The sequence below is a fragment of the Lissotriton helveticus genome, chromosome 10 (genome assembly GCF_964261635.1).
Source record: "Lissotriton helveticus chromosome 10, aLisHel1.1, whole genome shotgun sequence".
In the NCBI taxonomy this organism is placed as follows: domain Eukaryota; kingdom Metazoa; phylum Chordata; class Amphibia; order Caudata; family Salamandridae; genus Lissotriton; species Lissotriton helveticus.
Window position 1 is genome coordinate 693,934,192 of NC_136071.1, and position 24,767 is coordinate 693,958,958.

A 24,767-nucleotide genomic window follows, 5' to 3' on the forward strand; every position below is an offset into this window, starting at 1 on the left:
GGGGTTGCTGTGGTCCATGAACTTTCACTCGCTTTTAATCGTTTCGCAATCTCCGGTAGGAGATTAGCTACATACTTATCAACGAATAGATGCCTGCCAGTATCTTCTGTCAATAATTGACCACTGTAATCATGGAACGCTTCCTCGAAGCGAGAGAAAAAATCGGAAACTGATTCATCCGCTTTCTGCTTACAAGAGGCTAATATAGTCCAATCAATCTTTTTAGCGGGAGCAAGAGTCTTTAGTTTTGTTAGTATGGCACCTGGAAGGTCTAATATTAATTGACACGGCTTACATGCTGGTTCTCTATCTAAATCAGCCTGAACAAGATCTTTCCAAGTGGCCCCGAGAGTCGTGAGATCATCAAACCTACGAATGGCTCTCCACATATCAGGGGGCAATATCAACCCGAAAAATAGATCAATATCAACTAACGTCATGATACATGAAGAAATTGCACTTTCAACATTTTCATAAAAAGCCGCAGGGTTTTTACGGGGATCAGGTAAAGCATTCTTAAGCGCCATGACATCTGCTCTATTCCAAGGCGTATAAACCCAATTATATACAAAATACCCTTTCGCGTCTTTGGAGCTTTTATCATCATCTGTGCCATCCCCTTTATGAGGGACATATAAAGGCGCAGCTTCTCGCATAGGTCTAACATTAATCGCAGCGATCTTATCTGTTTCAAAGATAGGGCATTCTTTGGATATCCCCGTCGCTCCGGACGTAGACGAATTCTTCGACTTTTCCAACTCCCGTAGCCGTGTCGTCTCATTACGCAGTTCAAGCAAACGCTTGAAGAAGTCGTCCGCATCTGAAAGAACAAAAAGACCTTTACGAAAATTCTCACGATCCTTGGATATCTCCTTAGGTTCTAACTCGAGAGAATATTTTCTATACCGCTCAACAACTTCATCTCCAAAATGATCTAAAAAATACAGTCGTTCCTTATCAGACCACTGTTCCATTTGTTTAGTAACATCAGAAACAGTAACAGTATTATTATTTAGCTTTCGCGCAATTGAGCGTAATTCCGCAGCTCGTTCCGTATATAACCTGGTACGCTGTGTTCGATCACTATCCTCGTCCGAGTCCTCGTTCGGAGCCGTAGGTACGACGTACGGAGGCGGACAACGATCTAGTAATGAAAAATCATCCGTTTCATTAGTAAGGACTGGATAGAGAGGACGCCTGATAGGGAATTGACCATTAACCTGTAAATTTCGTTCTCGTCTCTCCCTCTCTTTCTTTTCCTGTAATTCCTTCTCCTGTAGCTGTAAAGCTTTGTCATGTGCAGCCTTCCGCTGCACTTTCTCCGCCAAGGCTTCCTCACGCTTCACTCGTTCACGCACCTCCTTCTCCCACATACGCACACAATCAAACATATCTTGTCTAGACCTTCGCTGAAACAAACACTGCTCTACATACTGTACCTTTCGAAGGTCAAACGACCCATATAGTGGCCACTGTAATTCACGATCAGTCTTAGTATACTTATGCCATAATGTACTATACATTATAGGTGGAATACCGAATTTAATATACATTTCACGATTTGGAGTCCCCTCTGGGGGAGCCGGCTGTTTTTCACTTAATCGATAATTGGTACCATTTTCAGAACAGCACATCCTACGGAGTGTGCTAAAAACAGGCATGTTTCAAAAAGTACCACGAAAACGCGATACTACAAAAATGCCACCTAACACGGTGCACTGTTCAAATCAAATAAATCAGAGAAATATCCCTACATGCCTGCCTATGTGAGGTGCACTTCACATATTCAAATTCAAATTCAAAGATTCAAAACGTTAGCTAACAAATTCAAATTCAAATTCAAAGGTTCAAAAAGCCACAGTAAGTGTCAGTAGACTACCTCACCGCTCAAAAGCTTACCAAATATTTGCAAACGTCCAACGTCCAACTGCCAAATTCTGTGGTCAAATCAGCCAAAACGGCACATCACGACAATCCAAGATCAGAATCTCAGTCGAAGACCGGCGCCACCTGGAAGGTCAGATCGGAAGGAAGGGAAAACACACCGTGGGTGCCGAGACTCGGGTCACTCAATGGCAGCGATCGCGTCCATGGCGAGTTTCCTAACCTTCGTCACGACCTCTCCTTCGGGCCTCCGAGTCGCCGATGAGTCCCTTCGTGGTTGCCAATTGTGGTGTTGGGTACAAATCAGGCCTACATACTCTGCTAAACTCTCGAACACCTTAGTATAGAAGTTGGCACGGACACTGGAAAAGGTAAAAGACAAGTTTATTAAGACCCCATGGGGTGGTGATACATTCCAACAGCACCCTTCGGTAATGTAAGAAGTAGCACACCGAACATCGGTGCGCGACCTCTTTTATATAGTTTAATAGCAATAAAAAGATAGGCGGTTACTAGTTTACACATTTTAGGTACATATAAGGTCATTTTTGGAACACAGCCAACACGTGGGAGGAGTTTCGACAGCACTGGTCAGTTGGCATGAACATTCCTGAAGAGTGACCAATTGGTGCGTAATGCGCATGTGCGCTTGACCAGTACTAAAAATAGCCTGTTGCCGAGCAGACTAGTGACCATGGGTATCGAGAAAGGACAAAAGGGCACACTGACCACGAGGCAACGTGTTCATAGGAAACGGAAGGCAGAAGGATTCAAAATGGCCCCCGTTCGTTTTGGTCAAGTTAACAGAAAAGACCGTGTAGCTGTGCTAAACGCTAACTCAGGAGCTGCCAAAACACGACAACACCACATTAAGAAGGAATCAACCCTTTGGATGAGCAAGGGAGCTGTGTAGCCAGGGCTCAATGGGCCTTACAACAATAAAGGACTTTGGGTCCCTACCCCCTAGTTTTGTAGTATAAAGCAGCAACCTATTGGGGGCGAAATGGGCCCCTAAATCCCCTGGGATCTGGTGCTCCTGCACCTGCTGCACTGGTGAGTGATAGCGCAGCAGTAAACATCAGTAGCGCTCTGTAAAGGCTGGTGTGCTTCTTCAAACTTAAATCTTCAGCAACTGGTGCGGTGTAATTTCTGCTGAGACAGTCTCTTTTTTCACGACTCAGCTCCTGTCATTAATCCTCCATGAGAGCTCGCTGGCAGATGTTGCTTCAATTATTAAAGAAGGATTTCCTGAGGGGCACTTATAACACAACAGAGCCTACAGGGCCTCTCATGAGTCCTGAAGTTCAGTTTGTGCCAACCTTCGGCTGAGGTGTGAAATCACAAAATATCCATTTTACCAGAAACGCAGTTCAATAATTATAAATACTGTTTCAGTTAGAGCATAACAAATCTGAACTAAAACCAGCTTGAATCTATACTCACTTTGGTTCGTGATTTGCGCCTTTCTCTGTTTCTACTCCCTCGGATAAACTTTTTATTGACTGGCGCTTCACAAAATTAAAGTCACAACATGAGAACAAACAGGTGTTCTACCAACAACTGGATGGTTCAAATAAAAAAATTCAATTGTCATATCCGACTTTTGGACATTGTTTATGAAGTTTAACCATGGACGTCGATTCAGAAAAATACCGGGGATAAAATAAGTGACATCACACACCCTTCCCCCCCCCCCCCACCCCTCCAAAATCACTAAGGTTGCTTTTGAAGTGCCAAGGAGGGCATAGGAAGTCGACATTTAAAAACTATCCAGAGCTCCAAAAGCTCTGTGTACCTTTTGTTCATACAGGTGCCTTCATGACTGCTTAGACCAGGGGTAGCATAGGAAAAATCCAGTGACCAGCCGGCAATCCATCGGTAGCAGTTGCTACCCGTAATTGACATCCACGAATTGGTGTATCGAAGTAGATCACATAAGACTTAGTACTGGGTCCCATTGGCGGCCACGGATGATATCAACCACATCCTCTTCATTATGTAACAATTATGTATCCTTTTCTCCCTGTTGGGAGAGGGGGGGCATTTATAAGATGTCCATACCACAGCTGTGTGCACATTGACATTAGGAAGTGGGAGAATGTTACTATGGCTGCGAATTCTGCCTCCATCTTGCCACAGTCCTCTATACATAAAATGGAAGAGTGTTTCAACACCCTCTTGTTTCACCCTTTCCTGCCTCCCCAAGTTTACATGCAAAAAATGTTAACTGGGGATAGCTCTCTGTGGATGGGCCACCATAGGTTGCCTCCTCTGGCTCCCCTTGAGTCAGTGGAGACCTGACAAAATACTGAGTAGCATGTGGCACTCTGAGCCGAAGCACCTCCCGTCTGACCATGCTTGAGTTGAACTGAGCCCTCTGGCTGCCCTCATTGTATTTGGGTAACATAGTGCACGCAGTACCTGAAGTGAAGGACAGAGGCATATGTAGTCACGTACAGGAGCCCAAGTATTTTTTTTTGTTTATTTCAGGGATTTCTGCCTTTCTGTTGGTGGAGTGAGGGTGGGACAAAGAGTGGATACAGTGTGAGGTGAAGAAGAATGGCAGGCAGCCGGGTTCACTTTTGTAGGGAGAGAAAAGGACATTAGGTGGGTCGGTGTGTTTTCAGTGACTGTCCCATTTCACCTCTGAAGAATCAAGGCATAGGTGCATGGGAAGGCATATACATTGTACAACATTAAATGATGTACCAGTAAAGTGTCAACAAAGAGATGTTTTCTACCAAGGTGGTCGGACTGGCATAACATTTTGAGCTCCATTCTCAATATCTGTGATGTCACAGGCAACCCAGGTGTTCATACCTATGTCCAAATCATTATATCAACCAATAGCAAATGGTGCAACATATCTCAGGGAAAGGCCATAGTGAGTGTTAACCTGTTGAGAATAATGCAAGCTATCAAAAATACTTCATATGGAACATGGTCATATCATACAGTAATCAATACAGATTTTGTATAAAGTGTTTCATGTGAAAGAGTGCAATTAAATTGAGCAACCACATTTAGCCCCAGAAATACTTTGCGTATGTTATAGTACTGTGGTGTGTGGGCTTTCTTCGCTTCCCACAAAATTCTTGTATTTTGCTTGTTCATCTACAGGTAATGCACTCCATTTTTCAACATCTGAGGCCTTACTGCCTGTACCTCATCTAGAAGCTCGCACCTAAGACTTCTTGTTCTTGGAAATGTGTTGTTAATTCATTTCAGGGATGTGTTTCAAGACAAAGAACATCTCTGGTTACAAAAGAAAGTGCTTTGTTATTGAATCAAAGAAAGAGCACCCAAGCAATAAAGTAATTATTAACCAAGCTTACCTTTGAACTGACATTTAAGTGTTCTTTTTTTTATGGTAGTCATCATCATTATACTTTATTCGGTTTTCTTTGTAAAAACAGAATAAAGTATAATGAGGATGGTGAAGTGTTACACAGAGTACTGCACTATTTACTGCCTCTAGAAGTGTACACAGCTACTACTTACATATGTTGGAAACACTTCTGTAGTTGTATTTTAGTATTTTGAAGTATGTTTAGAGCATAAACCTAGTTTAAAAAAAGAAGTGGTTAGTTGTACAAGGTCGAGAGAGGATTTACAGCGAGCAGTACTAGTTGGAGCAAGCTGGTGATTCCAGTAACAAGAGCTTTGGTAACTTGGAGTGAGGGGTGTGATTGGGAGATTGTTTAGTGCATACCTACTGTACTTATAGGACTCAATTCACAAAAGAGTAACACATATGTTCCCCTGGTAGTACTCCTATGAATGGGTGCAGACAGTACCAGAATTACTCCTGGAAAAGCTACCCACTTACCACCATTTGCACTGTAGCAGTTACTGGTCATCTCTCCAAACGTTCCGTAAAATAGGCAATATTAAACACATTTAAGCCTCTCCACTTTCCTTTTATGATTTCCTGGCAGGCTTATATAAACATATGCTTGTAGCAGAAAATGCCTTTCTGAATTGCCCACATAATTTCCTAACATCCTAAGAGTATCCCAAAAGGATTTGCTACTTCCTCTGTCAGTAATTGATCTTTAACCATGTCTCAAACTAGATTTACAATAGTTTGTGGGAACAATCTGTACTCTTAATTTCCCTTTCATAAATCAAACAAAGGGGATCTTATCTGTCTTAAAACGTAGTATCAAATGTTTGTATGTTTTGTAACCCCAGCCCCCTCAGCACCTTGACACCCTTACGGGTGAGTAGTGCACTCTAAGGAGTGAGGAAAGAGAGTAGAATATTTCAGTTATCAAGTTGCTCAGGTTCTCATATTGACACTTTAATATTCATGGCGGCCTGCCCCAATCATGTCCCACTTCACAAACATTGACATTTATTATGGGCAATACAAACCTTTATCAGAACATATTTTGAAGAAAATATCTTGATACAAAAGGGGATGATGGACGGAGCGTTTGAGCAAATCAAACACTCACCCCCAGTCAACTGATCTGGGTTTAATCACTTGGCCACTGGATTCAAGATAGCCTGGCTGATGAGGATTATGAATCCGAAACCGGTCCCAGGATGCTTGTTTCCGGTCCAGGGAAGACATGGCTTGGCAGTTCGGGCTGGACTGTTCCCATGAGGCACAGGGTCAGACTGATTTGCATATAGCCATGTCTGAAATGGGGTGGCTGAGTGGGCTAAAGAATGGTGATGGATTAAACCCAGATCAGTTGACTGGGGGTGAGTGTTTGATTTGCTCAAACGCTCTGTCCATCATCCCCTTTTGTATCGCTTTGTTCGCCCTAAGTGTGGCAGGGTATGCTCAGACGTGAGTCCCTTGCTCACTTGGCCACTGGATTCAAGATAGCCTGGCTGATGAGGATTATGAATCCGAAACCGGTCCCAGGATGCTTGTTTCTTGTCCATGGAAGACATGGCTTGGCAGTTCGGGATGGACTGTTCCCATGAGGCACAGGGTCAGACTGATTTGCATATAGCCATGTCTGAAATGGGGTGGCTGAGTGGGCTAAAGAATGGTGATGGATTAAACCCAGATCAGTTGACTGGGGGTGAGTGTTTGATTTGCTCAAACGCTCCGTCCATCATCCCCTTTTGTATCGCTTTGTTCGCCCTAAGTGTGGCAGGGTATGCTCAGACGTGAGTCCCTTGCTCACTTGGCCACTGGATTCAAGATAGCCTGGCTGATGAGGATTATGAATCTGAAACCGGTCCCAGGATGCTTGTTTCTGGTCCATGGAAGACATGGCTTGGCAGTTCAGGCTGGACTGTTCCCATGAGGCACAGGGTCAGACTGATTTGCATATAGCCATGTCTGAAATGGGGTGGCTGAGTGGGCTAAAGAATGGTGATGGATTAAACCCAGATCAGTTGACTGGGGGTGAGTGTTGTATTTGCTCAAACGCTCTGTCCATCATCCCCTTTTGTATCGCTGAAGAAAATATCTTAGCATGATTGCTGGTAATTATTAAAATCCTTTATAATCTCTGATGAACAAGTAATTACTTTAGTATGTGAAAATGAACATAGCATTCACTTTTTTCACAGCTCTGGAATTCAGACTGTAATTGTCTTCAACAGGTGGATTAAGATTATGAGATCTTCTGTCATTGTATGTATTTCCTAACCTAAAGGGTACTGGATCAAGGAATGCAAATAAGTAAAATAAGGCAAAAAACAACTTGTAGGAAATTGGACTACTGGTCGAGGGGGGTGAATCCCTTCTCAAGCAGCAACCACAATTCCTGCTACAGTGAAGTCAAAAGTAAACCCCAAATTAACCTGTGCTCAATGCTCTGTTAGCTTGGCACAAAAGCATTCAGGCTTAACATAGAGGCAATGTGTACAATATTTATGCAGCACTTCAAACAGTTATAAAGTGAAAACAAAACACAAAAAACATACCACAAAAGAGCCACTCTTTGTCATATTGTCCTGCTAGACCGGGTGAAAATCACAAGTTCAAGCTGACCGTGATAAAGCGCAGGCCGGATACAAAGACCAGGTTAGTCTCACTGAAAGAAGTACCTTCTCATGTCCATTGTGAAGAATTCAGTTTGCTGTGGAGGGGGCCGCAAGGGGCAGGGAGACCATCACAAATGATGATTGATATAACACAAAGAGCAGGCCGGGTGTTGTGGATGATCATCACTGTAGCGCGAAAATCCTGTCAGGTGTCGCGGATGGTTATTGCTGGAGCTTCACGTTGGCAGTCCCCCAGGGCTGTTGATGCTGTAGTGTGAAGTACAGTTCTCGCATTGCCAATCTTCACTGGTGGGTGCAAAAAGCCCGGTTCACCTGAGCTTTGCACTGGCGGGCATGCAAGTGGCAAGATCTTTTGCACACAGGCATGTTCACTGTCACAAAACCCAAAACTGCTGAACTGACTCAAGGATGTGAGGGGGCACCTCTTAGGGATCAGTAACTCACTCCATCAGATGCCAGCAGGTCTCAAGCAGCTCAAATTGCAAGTCCAGGTAGCAGGCCAGCTGAGCTTGATATGTCCTTGTAGCTCAGAACAGGAGGTTAGCTAGCTGAACCTTGGAGTCACTTCAGCCTGGGATGAAGGGTGCAGGTCTAGTCTTCCTTCAGGCAAGTGGGATCAAGGATAAGGCGCTGGCTCTTCTTTCTTCTTTCCTGGCAAATAGAGAACATCAGGTTTGCTGGGACAATCTTAAATTGGACACATTTCATCTCCCGTGTGGAGTCCCACAAGGGTCTGCGCTTTCACCCACCCTTTTCAATGTTTATGTGATGCCATTGGCCAATCTAGTTAGAGACTTTGGGTTTTCTCTTGTTTCCTACGCCGACGACACGCAAATCATAGTTTCAATTTCTTGTGGTAGTGAGGTGCCGTCTGCAAGGTTTCATAGCTGTCTTGGTTGCATCATACAATGGATGCATACCAACTATTTGAAACAAAACACACAGAAGACCGAAGTCATGGAGTTTGGAAATGGCCCTCCGATTTGGAATACAGCCTGGTGGCCAATGAAGGCATGAGAGTGTCCATCATGAGTGGACAAGATGAGAAATCTGGGTGTGCTTTGGGACACACAGCTTAATTTCTCCGCTCAGATTAACCAAGTCTCCTCGGCATGTTACTTTACATTAAAAATCCTACGGAAGATTCTACCATTTCTCCCAATGGAGCTGAGGAAAACTGTTGTAGGTGCTCTTGTACTATCTTGCATCGATCATTGCAATGCCCTCTATTTAGGGATTGATAAGTGACAGCTGACTAAGCTGCAATCCCTTCAGAATGCTGCTGCTCGGACATTACTTAACATCCCTAAATTCAATCATATTTCTCTGGCCATTAGGAGCCTTCACTGGCTCCCTGTCGAGCACCGTGTCGAATTTAAGGCTCTCTGCTTGGTCCACAAAACTCTGTATGGTGGTGGTCCTATGGCGTATCGTAAGTTCTTCCAATGGTATTATCCGGGACGTTCATTAAGATCTGCTGATCAGTCCTTGGTTAAAATTCCGAAATGGAGGAAAGCCAGATGGGGTGGAAGATGCATCTCATACTTGGCCCCTAAACTTTGGAACAGGTTGCCGTTGGATATTAGATCTCAACCAACGCATTCCAAATTCCGTGGCCTTTTAAAAACTTAGATTTTTCCAGTTCAGTAGCAGAGCTTGTGCCTATTGATTTCCCTTTTCTTCTATGTTTCTCCAGCGCCAATATGCCCCGGCAATCGAGCGCTATATAAAACCCTCACTTACTTACTTCTCAGAAAGATGGCAGCAGAGTAGCAGGGCAGCAGGGTAGCAGTCCTTCTGATAGTAGAGCAGCACAGCAGCCCTTCTTCTGTAGTATGCACAGGTCCAGAAATGAACTGACAAATTGGGTCTGCGGGTCCACTATTTATCCTTGGTGCCTGGTTTGAAGTAGGAGAACATTCTAGGGGGTTCCAACCCCAGAGGTGCTTTGCCTCCCTACCCTGGCCTCGGCTTGTCTGGGGACACAAAACTAGTGTCAAATCCTTTGTGAGTGTGCTCAGGTGGAGCCTTTGTGATGTCCAAGTGTGGTAGGTGACAGCTCTGCTCCCCTATCAAGCCAGACATGGCATACCCTGCCAACACCTATTCCCCTTTGGGTCATTGTTTGGGAGCAATACACAAAGACCAAATTCCAGCTATACCATATCATTTGACGAACTATACAGGCTACAGGCACCAAGTGGTTGGGTCAATACAATGGAAACTTTTTTAAAGTGGTATTTTCAGAATTGTGACTTAAAATCTAACTTTACTATTAAATAGGGTTTTAAATTATATTTCTTTAGACACCAAACTCAACCTCCCAACTTACTTCCAATTGAAAGTTATTACTTGTCAAATGTGAGAAAGTAACCCAATGTTATCCCCTGGGAGAGGTAGACCTTGCAGTAGTGAAAAATGAATTTAAGAACCTTTCATTATTAGGACATGTAAAAGTCAAAAGTGTATGTCCAACTTTTTAAATACACTGCATCCTGCCCTAAGGGCTGTTTAGGGCCTATCTTAGGGGTGACATAAGAAATAAAAAAGGAAGGTTTATGGCTAGTGAAAGGCTTATTTTGCCCAGTCAAACTGGCAATATAAAACTGTCCACACAGGCTGCAGTGCAGACCTGGGACATGTTTTAATAGGCTACTTAAGTGGGTGGCACAATACATGCTGCAGGACCACTAGCATGTAATTTACAGTTCCTGGGTGTATGTACTACCACCTAACTAGGGGCATATAAATACATTAAATGTGCCAATTGGGTGTAAGCTAATGATATCATGCGAGCACAAGCACTGTATCTCTAGTTAGCATTGGTAAAGTGTGCAGAGTCCTAACACCAGCATAAACAAAGTCAGCAAAAGCAGAAGGATTGAATGCAAAATGTTGGGGGAAAACCATGCCAAGGATGGCAGGTCCAACACTATTTGCGGGTATTAAACTGAAATTTGGATGGCCTACACCATGGGTTGGAAAAACATGTATAACTTTGGTCGTACTCTCTCTCAAGAGTTCATAAAATTAATTGTTTCCCAAAAGTGTTTAATGGTTTTAGCTATAGCAGGGTGCCTTCAAATAGAAAAGCTAAATCTTTCCTTATGAGTTGACAGCTAAATTCCAATATGTACTATAACATTTGTGACTGCACATATTGGATCTTTGAACATTGTGATACAAATATCCACAGGCTACACTTCCTCTGGTCAAACATGCCAAATATTACCCAGTAAATAGTGGAACGTTCAGATGTTAGGGTAGTAAGCACCAAAACCTGCATGCCATTCCACATTATTTGGGAAAATTCTCAATTGGGTGGTATTTATTGCACCTGATAAATTCCAACCCAACATAAAGGGATTTCCTAACATAGATATAGCACACCAATTACCTGTCCACTAATAATGAGGGACTTCTTAAGTTACTCCTATTGGAGGCTTACTAATACTGAAACATTAAACTATGTCACAAAGGGCTTCAGCATAGTAGATTATCGTATTGATGGAAGCCCCAAACAAATGAACTTGTAAGCCTCCTGGTTAAGCTGCTGATTTCCTACAACATTATGAAAATGTTTTCATAACAGCTGTAATCTTCAAAGGTTCCACTACTGTTTGTCTCTAACTTTTAAAAATATCTCTGCAGTGTATACTCTACTCCGCAGGAGGAGGTATTGAAAATACCCTATATGTATCCTTATAAGCTTGTTAAAAGAGCACAAGCCTGCATGATATTCTGAAAAAAGTTTTCATGTTTTTATTTACTGCTTACCTTTACAATTGCATTCATGTTCAAGTGGCTAAAATAAAAATTAGCCTAGCTGCAGTTCAAAAAGTTCCCAGTACTATAAATTGTGTGAGTTTAGTATATTTAACATTAAAAGGTCAGGTTAAATGGGCCTGTTAGCAATCTGCATGGTATAAAGAACCCCCTTACCCTTTTTCATGTTTTTTTTCGAATAATGAGGCATTAAATGGCCATAGGGAGGAACAAGAGCACAGATGTTCGTGAGTACCATGACCTTTCAAATCCACGCCATTTGGGAAGATAGTCTTACTGAAAATACATGATTACAAGCTGCCTTTTTTCCCCACAACATATATTATATAATTTTCGGCCACAACATGGCCCATACCACACTGGCATATAAATTGTATCTCAATCAATAACTTGGCAGTTTTCTCTATGCTCAGATCAAGCAATAATGCTAATCCAAAAGGAAAGATATAAATCAACATTTGAACCAAGTGTGCTACAACTATCCAGTGCTCCTCCCGCCCATATCACCCACCACCCACAGCTCGCCATATGCTTTAATTATGAGACCGTGTGTGTGTCCAGTCCATATTATTGAATTTCCGTCTCTAGGAGTGTACCCGTCGAGGTGAATGGCTTAAGAATCAGGCCTCGATAGTCTGCCCACAGCTGCCAGATTTCAGGGTGTTTCTGTGGGCGTCCCATCACTTGAAATATGGGTGCCTACAAACCCATGCAAAAATCCATTCCCTTCCTCCAAACACCTATTAGGGGCGGAGAATCAGCCCTCCACAGTCATGCGATGTCTCTCTTGGTGATGGTGAGGCCGAGGAACAACAGGTGTCATTTGTACCTGTTGCCTCCTATCCCCTCTGTATTGTCTAGTAAGATAAGCTTTGGAGACATAAGGATATCCCAGCCCAGGACCTCGGCCAGGCACATCAACCCCCCTCTCCAGAACCGAATAAGAGTGGCACAGGCCCACACTGTGTGTAAGAAGGTACCATCATCAGCCCCACAGTGCAGGCAAGCGGGAGAGCCGATAATTCCCATTTGCCACAGCTTATGTCGGGGTAAAGATATTTAAACTGAATCGGACGTAGACGGGAGGATATCAGCACCCCACGTGCTGTCTCCAGGGCCTCTCTCCTGTTGTCGTCCTCAATAGTTTCCAGGTCTGCCTGCCAGAGTGGTGGTACTATTTCTGATTAGAGATTCATAAATCTTTGTTATTTTATGGTCCCCGAGGTCCCCCATCAGGAGTTTGCCCTCTAGCGGGTTAAAGTCTGGCAGGGCAGAGAGACTCTTAATTTATGATGTTAGGCCGTGATGGAATTGTAGATACTTAAAAAACTGGATACGAGGCATTGAGAAATCAGATTGGAGTTCCTGGACCAATTTAAAAATGGGGCCCGCATAATGTCCCCTAGGGAGCAGATGCCGATATGATCCCACTCTCGAAGGCCCGATCCATCCACCCAAGTCTATGCCACCACAACGGTGTAGCCTGCGTGAGGCGCCCCACCACCCCATCCTGCGAAGAGATTATCTCCACGCGAGTTTCACTATGAGGAAGTTTCACGTGAAGAGAGAGATCTCCCATCACCCAGCGCTCAACTGCGTATGCCGGGTCAACTCTGGGACTGTACCACAATTCGTTGAGCACCTGTAGGTGTGAGGCCATGTGATAGGACTGAACGTCAGCTGCAGCTATATCATCGTAAAATATGGACTGAAAGCATGACTGTAGGGCCACATGAGAGCCCTTCCCCCACAGAAACCGGCCCAAAAGCACGGTAATCTGCAAAAACCACAATGGGAAATCGGATAAGGGGGATTTTGAAGTTGGTAGAGGAAGCAGGGAAGGGAAACCCTTTTGAAAATGGCAGAGTGACCACATAGGGGCTGGGGCAAAGAATACCATGACCCAACCTCTGTCTTCACCCATTCCGTCAGGGAGCTCATGAAATCGATTGGCTAGAACACAGGAAGATGCTGAGATATTGCAAGCCTACTGCTGCTAGGATAAGTCAGCGGTGCAAGTGCCATGTCCTGATAACCCCTTTAGCGGCCACAATGTCGACTTGCCAGTGTTCATATATAAACCTGACATTTTCTGAATACTTGCATTATACGCAAAATCATGGAGACTGATTTATGAGTGTCTATAAGGAAGAATAGCACTTCATCAGCATACAGCACGATGCGATCCGAGACCTCCTGCGAACATTTAAAGCCCTAGACCAAGTCATCCACTTTGACCGTTGAGGCCCATGGATCTATGGCCAAGGTGAACAAGGGGGTTGCAGGGGGCATCCCTGTCTGGTGCCACGTCTTATAGGAAAAGGGGAGGAGACCAAGCCCCCCACGCGCAAGGCAGCCATCAACTCTGTGTAGAGCAGGTGGACGTAAGATAATAAATGGTGGCCCGTATTAAGGCGTTGAAAGAGTGTGAATAGGTAGGTCCAGCTAATGGAATCAAATACCTTATCTATAACTACCAGGAGTACGACCGCAGGGCTCCCTAAGTGGTCTGCAGCTGCGATGGCATTATGGGCCCAACAGATATTGTGGTGCGTGGCGCGATGGTGCATGTACCAGGTTTGCCATGCCAGCCATCAATTTATAAGTTAGAGCCTTAGCCAATAACTTTGCCTTGATATTCAAAAGCGAGATTGGACGATATGAGGAGTGGAGTTTCTGGGGGGACGACCGGGCTTTGGCAATACTATGATCTCGGCGTGTCGCCAGTCTGGAGGCATACGAGTTTCCTTCAATGTGACCTTGATTTCATCTAGATAATGATTACCCAACTGTGGATTATATTACTTGTAAAATTCACTGGAAAAGCCACTGAAGTATCTGTTGCGGAGGGCACCCAGCACCAACCCCAAGGGGGCTGGGCACTGGGTCTGTCCAATGATCCCCATATGCCCCATCAACAGAGAGTCTTTCTGAAAGTTCAGGACACAACTCTCCAGAGGTGCAGCCAATGTTGGGGTGCCATCATACCCGGTGGTCGGGCTGATACAGTACATATGCAAGCTCGACATGGGAGATCTGTACAGCGCAGCATGTCAAGCGTTCATCTACTTTTCTTTTGCGGAGTCAGTTAAGTCTTCAGTGTGGGGCCTAGAGCCCCACGATGATCTAGACCTATGCCGACCTTTCTCCTTCGATGTGAGCGGTAGTTGACATGGGCCACTGGAGGATAAGTCTGAGTCCAAGAGCCGCAGAGTGTAGGACTTCACAGTAACAGACTCATCTGTCCAAGCAAAGACCTCTTCTGGGGTGTCAAAAAATAATGTGCATGGATTATAGAGCACTTGCAGGTGGGCTAGGAATAATAGCCTATAAGAGCTCTTAAGATCCCTAAGACAGGCCTTTGTCGTAGTAAAGGACTGGCGCTGATGCTGGACCATCTTGGTATAATCTGGAAAGAGCATGATCTGCTGGGATTCAGATAGCAGATTTTCCTGAGATCTTGCTAGTCGAAGAATTGTGTCACGATCATGGAAATTAAGGATTCTAGCGATGACCGGTCTAGGTTGGGCAGAGGCTTCTTTACCAATGCTCTATGGGCAGGTTATATAATAAAACAGGAGGAGAAGGCATCCGATGGAACCCACTTGGATATCCAGAGGGCAAGGGTCTCACCCTCCAGCCCTCTGGAAAGACCTCCATCCTGGACCGCTAGGTCACGCCCCCCACAAGCTACCTTTTTGATCCTCCCCTGTGCATCTGGTATTTTGAAATGTACCTGAACAAGTCCATGAAGCTTAGTTTTCCCCCTCTCAATCATAAAGCTGACCTCACCACCAGGTACGCTGTTGCACCACCAGGTACGCTGTTCAGGCCACATGTGCAACTCCCTGGTGTGAAGACTATGTTTCACCTTTCACGTTGCATCACTGTTCCCTGGTTGGAAAGCTGCACCCTACCTTATCCAAACCCCACATTCTTTTCTGTTGTTCCTCTTCCCATAGCACATTTTTTCTTCATAAACTTATTGAGCTTCATTGCCCCCACCTCCAACCCTGGGACAGAACCCCAGTTACTGTCCCTTGTTCAAGGAACATGTTGCTTTCTGAGTGCTCTATATCTGCACTCTTTCATTCCTTTCTGCTGGTGGCTCATTGACAGAGCACTACAGTGACTATCCGCTATTTTGACACTTGTTGGTGTGGCTTCGAAGAAAAGTATTTTACAAGATAACCTACTTGCAATATTTTGTCACATGGATGTTCTGACCCAACTCAATCGTTACAGCCAATCTCTGACGTCATAAGTACCATATTATGTGTCCTTTTATTCACTGTTGCCATGCAGGACATATCTCTTATATAACTATTGAAAAGGAAATGATCAATAAGAAGGGAAAAAGTTACGTAAGGTAAAAATAGGAAGTTAACTTCTTCAGCTCTTCTAGGCACCTTTGTTCAATGATGACTTTGCTACAAGTGAGAACAGTTATAATGCTTTTTTTTGTGGAGAGGTGTGGCTCACTGGTTAGAGGCGGCAGACCTGTAAGCAGAGAACGGCCCGGGACCAGGGTTCAATTCCCGACGCGGCAGGGTCTTGGACCAGGGTCAACGGACTCTATAATTCTCGCCTCAGTGCCTACTCTAACCAGGGAACACACTTGGTAACTCTCGGCATTAAGCTTGCCTCATCTATACAACCGGCCCCCCACAGACGCCGGGGATGCCTGGTTTCACCCTGGAGATACCCAGAAAGGGACCATCTCACAGGGAAAACCAGGACGGGTTCCCCAGCGGTCTACAGCGCCAGGACACTCGGGTAGAGTAACAGTGCGCTTTACAAGTATCCCACATTTACATTTACATTTTGATTCATGCAGTCAGTAATTTCCTTTTAAATATCTACAGATCTGCTACAGAGTGTGTGTGCAGCATGGTATATTCTTAATGGAGAGCCCACATTTTATTTGTTCAATTTCAATCTTCATTGTAAAAATCCAAGCACTTCTCAGACCAACCCAAGACCCTATTTACCACCCTCTGAGACAATTCAGATACCAGGCAAAGGCAATTTGGTTTGCGGATGCCAATTTTCACACACCACATTACCTCCCATTTCTGAGATGGCCCAGGCCCTTCACTGTCTATTACCTACTTGGCAACTTCAAAAGCAGAGTCAGCTGTCCATCACATGGCGCATGAGGCCCTACTGTGCTTTGACACAGTGATCAGAGTTTGTCCCTTTCATTCCTCTCGGCTAAATATTATTGTAGCAAATTCACCTATTATGCATGGTAATCCCAGATTGTTCTCCTTTTTCTGGACCATCATTGTCCTTGTATTATGAATCAGTGCACTGTGGTACTGCTATTTAATGCTGCGCTGTTTGTCCTCTGGTCCTAAAATGGCATTGGTAAAATTGCTTTCACTCAATTGTATATTTAACTTTACTGTATGGTCACAGTAGAAGGTGCAGAAAACACACCCATGGCATGATAGTTAAATGGGATTGGTGCAAACAGATCAAGGTGACTGAAGGCCTCAAAGCTACTTCACAGTGTAAGTCCAACTTAATTTTCCATTAGACTTGCCTGGTTGTGAATAACCTTTTTAATTCTATATCTCTACCTAAGTAAATGCTAGCAAAATTCCTCAAAGATTTTACTTCATTTTGAAAATCTGTTTTAGTGGTAAACTCAGATTTTCGATAACTTGAGTTAAAAAATAACTTTATAACATGTACTTTAGACTTCCTATTCTGGTGTAACACCAGTTCTGCCACTTATCACAACTCCCTGGCTCAGAAGATAGTGGCCTGCCCTGTAACCCAGGAAGAAGGAAGATGTTAGAGCTGACCACTTAGCAGTGGACCAGTACTGTTGTCAGAACAACATTAGAACTATCTCTTTTGACATGAAGATGCTAGAGATGACTTCTCCTATTCATTTCCAGGAACCTCCTAGACAGCCAGGCACTAGACCCAGGGGAAGAGAGAACCAGTTTGGACCCTGTCCGATAGGAAGAGTGTGTCTACAACACACCAGCCAGGTGGCAGAATGCTTCTGTCATATTGAAAAAGAGGCTCCTGGATCATTTTATAGTAAGCCAAAGATGAAGTTTTGCAAAAGGAGGTGGGAGCTGCAAGTTAGGATTGGGTGGTAGAATTTCTCCTGTCACTAGCTACCACATAGGATATACGTATACCTGCCACCACAACCACAACCTCCTCAGAGCTTTCCTGTACCGTAGAATACTCCACCCAAAGAAGAAGGCCCTGCTGAAAGAAGACTCCTGCTGAAAGAAGAGGACTCACTCAAGGATTTCTGATGGCACCTTGGGACTCAAACTGTTCTTCAATTGGTAGGCCTTCTATTTGCCTATTTAGGGACACAAGAAGCATAAGACTCCAGACTTCAAGAGAGCCCAGCAGACTAAAGGGGACTAGCCCATGTATGGGACCTAGCGGGATAGAGGCAGGGGGCCCAAAAGGCTACAAGGACGACCTAGGGCAGAGCTTTCCAAACTGTGTGTCCCAACACAGTACTGTGTCCCCTGCAAATGGTGGGGGTGTCGCAGGCACTTAGCACATAACTGCTGCTAATTAAGAGGCATCCCTAGACACTCTGCTCTATGGTCTTTTAAAGACCTGTGAAGGGCTCGGGTGCGGCTGCGTGTGTGCCCAGGAAGCCGGGGCAAAGTAACAGAGGGTGATAGACAAAGGGAGACGGAGGGAGGGAGATGGAGGTAGGGAGACGGAGGGTGGGAGACAGAGGGAGGGAGGCAGAGGGCGACAGACAGAGGAAGACCGACAGAGGGAGGAGGGCGACATTGGGAGGGAGACAGACAGAGGGAGGAGGGCGACAGAGGGAGGGAAACAAAGGGAGGAAAACCGAGGTAGGGAGACAGAGGGAGGAAAACAGACAGAGGGAGGGAGACAGAGGGAGGGAAACAGAGGGAGGGAGACAGAGAGAGAGAGGGAAACCATGGGAAACAGAGAGAGAGGGAGACAGAGGGAGGGAGTCCGGGATAGACAGAGGGAGAGGGAGAAGGATAGAGGGAGACAGAGGGAGGGAGACAGAGAGAGAGAGGGAGACAGAGCCAGAGGGACGGAGACAGAGGGAGGGCGACCGATAGAGGGAGGGAGACAGAGGGAGGGAGACAGAGGGAGGGAGACAGATGGAGGTAGACAGCTGGAAGGAGACAGAGGGAGGGAGACAGACGGAGGGGGACAGATAAGAGGGAGACAGGCAAGAGGGAGACAGACACGAGGGAGAGAGAGGGAGGGAGACAGAGGAAGACAGAGAGAGGGAGAGAGAGAGACAGAGTGAGTGAGACAGAGGGAGTGAGGGAGCGAGAGGGAGGGAGGGAGAGAGAGGAGAGAGAGATAGAGAGAGGGAGAGAGGCAGGGAGAGAGAGGTAGGGAGACAGAGAGAGAGGGAGGGAGACAGAGAGAGAGAGAGACAGAGACAGAGAGAGGGAGGGAGACCGACAGAGATAGAGACAGACAGAGACAGGGACAGACAGGGACAAATAGAGATAGAGACAGGGACGGGGCAGAGACAGACAGAGAGACGGAGAGGGAGACAGAGGGAGGGAAACAGGGATAGACAGAGACAGGGACAGACAGACAGATAGAGGCAGAGACAGGGACAGATAGATAGAGGCAGAGACTGAGACCGACAGGGAAAGAGAGGCAGAGAGGAAGAGGGAGGGAGACAGAGGGAGAGAGAGAGAGAGAGGGAGACAGAGGGAGGGAGACAGAGGGAGGGAGACAGAGGGAGGGAGACAGAGGGAGGGAGACAGATAGAGGCAGAGACAGGGACAAACAGATAGAGGCAGAGACTGAGACATGCAGAGACAGAGAGGCAGAGAGACAGAGAGGGAGAGGGAGAGTTAGGGAGACAGAGGGAAAGAGAGAGAGAGAAGCAGAGGGTGACAAACGGAGGGAGCAGGCAGAGACAGAGGGAGATAGAGGGAGACAGAGGGAGGGAGGCAGAGGGAGGGAGACAGAGAGAGAGGGAGACTGAGAGAGAGGGAGACAAAGGGAGGGAGACAGAGGGAGGGAGACAGAGGGAGAGAGAGGGAGGGAGATAGACAGAGAAAGACAGACAGAGGGAGGGAGACAGAGAGAGAGGGAAACCGTGGGAGACAAAGAGAGAGGGAGACAGAGAGAGTGAGTCTGGGATAGACAGAGGGAGGGAGAGGGAGACAGATCGAGGGAGACAGAGGGAGGGAGACAGAGAGAGAGGGAGGCAGAGAGAGAGAGAGACAGAGGGACGGACACAGAGGGCCGGAGACAGAGGGAGGGCGACAGATAGAGGGAGACAAACAAGAGAGAGGCAGACAAGAGGGAAACAGAGAGAGAGGGAGACAGAGAGAGAGGGGGACAGAGATAGGGAGAAAGAGGGACTGAGTCAGAGGGACAGGGGCAGAGGGCGACAGACAGAGGGGGACAGACAGAAGGGGGACAGACAGAGGGAGACAGACAGAGGGAGGAGGGCGGCAGACGGAGGGAGACGGAGGGAGGGAGACCATGTGCCCACTTGTATTTAAAAATGTTCTTCCGGGGGGAGAAATATACCCCCCCCCACCCCCCGAACCCCAATTAGGTGGTTTGGGCTCGCTACACTGCCTTACAGTGTCACAAAATGATGCATCTCCAAAAAGTGTGTCACCAACATGAAAAGTTTGGAAAGATGTGACCTAGGGGCTACATGACTGACAGAAGAAACTTTCCAAACAGTCGAACAAAAGTGGCCCTTTTTTTGCCAAGGAAGGCCATACTTCTCAGAGCGTTTTGACATGCTAAAAACAGCTTCAGCGGGACCTGGTGTTAAAGCTAACCAGATTCTGCTACAGCTTCCTGCCTTGGCCCACTGTAGAATTTTGCTTCCAAAAATGTGACTCAGTCTGAAGGTAAAATCTTGGAACAGGACAAGGTAGCAAATCTATTGGATTGACAAAGCACTCACACTGGCCATGTAAGACCAGCTTTGTCCTGCTCTGGGCTTTGGCACAAAACAAAGTTGAAACTATTGGTTTGCCGACAATGTTTGTAACTTCGAGGAACCCTCACCTACTTCAGCCTTGGACCTTGCCCTGCAAGAAGATTTTGGCTTCTTTTTTAGAGAGCAAAGTCAAAAAGTATCTACTTTGACCAGGATGACCCACTTGATGTATCTGATGTCTTCTCCATCACAGTCAACCTGAAATCACTCCTCGGTCCCTGTCAACTGTCAATTGTTGTTTTCAATTGCACTTTACTTCTTCTTATGCCATAGCTACCAGAGGTTGAGCAGAGATTACTCACACCTGTTCCAGCAGTTACGCCTGGATATTTTGGTTGCTTCCAGCAGCTGAAATTTCCGGGCAAAAAGCTACTGCTTTTTGGTGCTCCACAGATGTTGTCATTCTAATGGGTCTGGCAACTGTAAAGTTCCCAGCTTCATTGGAATTCCATGGACCCTAGTAATGAGACTCTAACGTGTATGTATTTTTAAAATGAACTCCCATGATGCATTGCACCTAGCCTTACCCATGTTCCCACGAGGCTGGCATGTCTGTATAGATAATTTACCAGAACAAACTCTAGAATAATTCGGTATTTATGGACTACCTGTTCAAACATGTTTGCAATCGAGTGACTAGAAACCAAGTAGGAAAACCATGAATCCATCAGTGGATAAAAAACACTCAGACATGTGAGGTTTTACCCAGGGCCTCTTTACACAGCCTTAATATTTGTAGTTTTTCTTTGTGTGACACCACCATAGCAACAGCCCTCTTCGATATTTGCTTCTCTTGTTGACATGCTTCAGAGATAAGGGCTAATAAATAATTAGCGCGCTTTTTCAGAAGCATCCTTGCAGTTGAGCCAAGAAAACATCGCCCCAAGCCACAGGCGACAACGCCAGCGGTAAACTGAACCCATTACCAGGCCATAAGTGGTCCATTTGCTCGGGCTCCGAGTCAAGCACTGGTTTCCATATAGACCTGATGCTGTTTTTATGATCTCTGCGGAGTTTCTTAATGTCATACTCGGCTATTGGCTACTTTCTGCTGAGCTGGGAAGCGTGTGGTTATGGGAAGCCGCCCTGAGAGCTGGGAGTGCCTCTGTTTTCAAGACGAGCTTCGGAAGCTCTTAACTGGTCTCAGCCCCGGGCTGCTTGTTGCGCGCGCTCGCGGCTCTGTCGCATCGAACACACCTCAGGCAGATGTACAGGATGAACAAGCACAAACTGTCCCGCTCGGAAAGCTTTAAGAAATTATGGAGGGTAAGTCACAGAAATCTACAAATCTTAAATGGAGTCCAGTATTTTTTAAATACATTTTGATCTTGTATATTTATTTATTTATGTATTTATTTATTTATTTTTATGCTGAGAAACGCGTTTCTTGTCTCGGGTGTGCTGCTGAAATATTTTAAATGCTTTTTAAATGCTTTTAAATTACTTATTTTGTTGAAGTCTTTAAGATTTCTATGCAGGGTCTCCACCTCGCTTCGAATTTTTGTATTTAAACCAGGAAATCTTTACATGACTAGATTAATGCTTGTTATCCCTTTATGGATATTACCTGTAATGGTGCTGGGATGTATTGAGCCTTCTCAGAATCAATGTGTTAGTCGCGGTACAAAATATAGCCGGTCAGAAACAGGTTAATAAGACTTTCCAGCGAATTTAACCCAATTCATTTAGAAAATGAATAATTTTCATCTAATGATTTATTTGGCTTTTATAGATTCACTTATACGATGGTTTTTGTGCACCGATTTGTTTTTGTGGACGAACAGTGTGTTTATACTCTTTAGAAAAGAAAGTTGCTGATTTTTCAAAATAATTTACAGAGTTTCTTCAAGGTCTCTTGGGCTCATTAATTCCAGCAAATACCAACGGTATTACATGGTATCTACAATCGGGTATTCCAGTTCTTAAACGTCCGGTGCAAAGCACTGAGAAATGAAATACTTTTTTGGGGTTAGAGCTGCTTTGATTTAGTGCAACAAGTGAAAATGTATACTTTGCCTCTGCTCGGTCTCCATTGGTACCAATAGATAAGTATTGCATCATGATATAATAATTCCACATTTGTACAGTGCAAATTTATCATCCCCTAGTGGTATCCAGGCGCTGGGGTGGGGGTGGGTGGTCAGTCGGGGAGATTGTGAGCTATTGCCCAGAGTCACATGATGCTGGGCTGGGCTGGCACCGGGGATTGAACCATGAGCCCTGCGCTATGGAGTCAGCCGCTCAGGCCACTCTGCCACACCTCTCCAATATCAAATTATGAGTGTGGTATGTAAACAATATACACCTCGTGCAGTTGTCCCTATAGCACTGAATGTAACTGGAAGTAGCCTAAAGAAGCACATTATAATCTGAAGACACCTCCACATTTAAATATTGAGGGTGAAGATGTGAATCACTGAATCGTGCAACAGACCGCTAGAATATTTTTTTACAGACTCATTTATTAACACCAACGAGCCAAGATTAGTTGACACAAGTATGCAGGCGCTGTTGACTGGGCAGAAAGTGGTATCACCATAACGTGCAATTTAGGGTCTCAGCCATTTTCTTTGTGAAGGTAGAAGCCATTAGGACCTGTGATGAAGTGGGGAACATCCTTTGCGATGCGGATGTTACCCCGCAGTACCGTTACAACGAGGATTTTAGAACGCAAGTCGTAACCACGACTTGCGCTGGAGGGCGCTAAAGGACAAGGAATAGTAGATTTACTATTCCAACACCTTCCCTACTGTACGTAGGCTGTTGTTGGAATAGTAAATTAAACTATTCCTAAGTCCGCACCCCTACAGCGCAAGTTGTGGTAACGACTTGCGTTGTAAAATACGCGTTGTAACGGTACGCGTGGTAATACCACGCATCGTAACAACGTACATCCGATGAAGTACCATTGATATGCTTAGCATGTTCTTGTTGCTTCAAACACTGCTAACAATTAGTGCTTAATTTGTAAAATATTAATATGACGATTTATGTAAATAAAGTAAGTGCAGAGGCCCAAAGTTTTTCTTAGGCACCCACCATTAGTGATACCGAGAGCATGTTTTGACAAATGTCAAGGGTTCCTATTGGTGATTCCACCTCATGCCACTTTCTTTTCCCTCACTACATTCTTTTTATCTAACTCATGCAGACGCTTTCCCATGTCTCATCTCCTATGTTTCCTTTTCTTCTTTCTTCTCCCAATACTACTGCTCTCTCATGCTTTGGATGAAAGTTTGATGATGAAAAATAAGTCCACATTTCGCATGATACTGATACTGCAAGATGACCCTTTTTTGGTTGTGAATTGTTTTTGCCGTAACGGCATAATTGCTGTCTGATAGCACCCTCACAACAGAATTCACCACTATAGCATCTTCACTGGCCAGATTCACTGCTTTTGTCAGTTCAGGACCAGGGCAGTTTCATTTTGTAATACAGTATGTGCCTCTTGGGTGGAGTTCTTTTCAGAATGTTACTGCTCAGGGGCGGCCGCTGCAATAATAAAGTGTGGGGGGGCCTTAGAGAGAATAATCATTTTTTTAAACTTACCAGACGACGCTGTAGCCTCGGTCCTCTCTTCGGCTCTCCTCACAGCAGGCACTGGAACAAAGGCTCCCCATCCAATCCCTGTGCTGCTTTCAATAACATGAGAGTAGCACCATGATTGGTCTGAGCGGTGTGGTTTGCCACTCAGACAGTGCCTAAGATCCTGTGACGTTTCTCGAACTGTGCAATACAGCTGGGTTGGAGAAACCTAAGAGCGCATATCTGTTTGGCCGTTCTAAGGTGGCCAGACAAACAGCCATGTGTACTTACAGCCTTCCACTCCTCCCTGCTATGCCTGCCCATGCCCGCCCATGCCCCTCCCTACGTTGCTGGCATCGGCTCAGTCAGTCAGCTGGCATTTTATTTTATTTTTCGCTTGACCACTGACTGACTGATCGGTGAGGCGATGCTCCTCCACCATTACAGAGGAGCTGCCCCTATTACTGCTGAATAATTCATGCTGGGAAGTTAAAAGTGTATAACAAATAATTAGAATCGCATTGTATGATAATAACTCTACACCATGTGAAGATTGGCGTTTTCTTTTGGAAATGTGTTACGATTTCTTTTTAAGTTCCAGAGTTTGCCCAAAAGCAATTTCTTAAGA

The 24,767-nt window shown here is 45.2% G+C and overlaps 1 protein-coding gene across 3 annotated transcripts in view; it reads left to right on the top strand.

Moving 5' to 3' along the window:
• DPP6 (dipeptidyl peptidase like 6) overlaps positions 1 to 24,767 on the top strand; it is a 2,254,101-nt gene that overhangs the window by 632,133 nt on the left and 1,597,201 nt on the right. Inside the window, exon 1 of one of the 3 annotated variants that reach the window (XM_078663246.1) lies at positions 21,740 to 21,877. The exons of the other annotated variants lie outside the window; for them this stretch is intronic. Within the exon in view, the coding sequence (XP_078519372.1) occupies positions 21,818 to 21,877 (60 nt within the window). The 5' untranslated portion in view covers positions 21,740 to 21,817. Of the gene's footprint in view, positions 1 to 21,739; positions 21,878 to 24,767 lie in introns of those variants that run through there. 3 annotated transcript variants of the gene reach the window in all.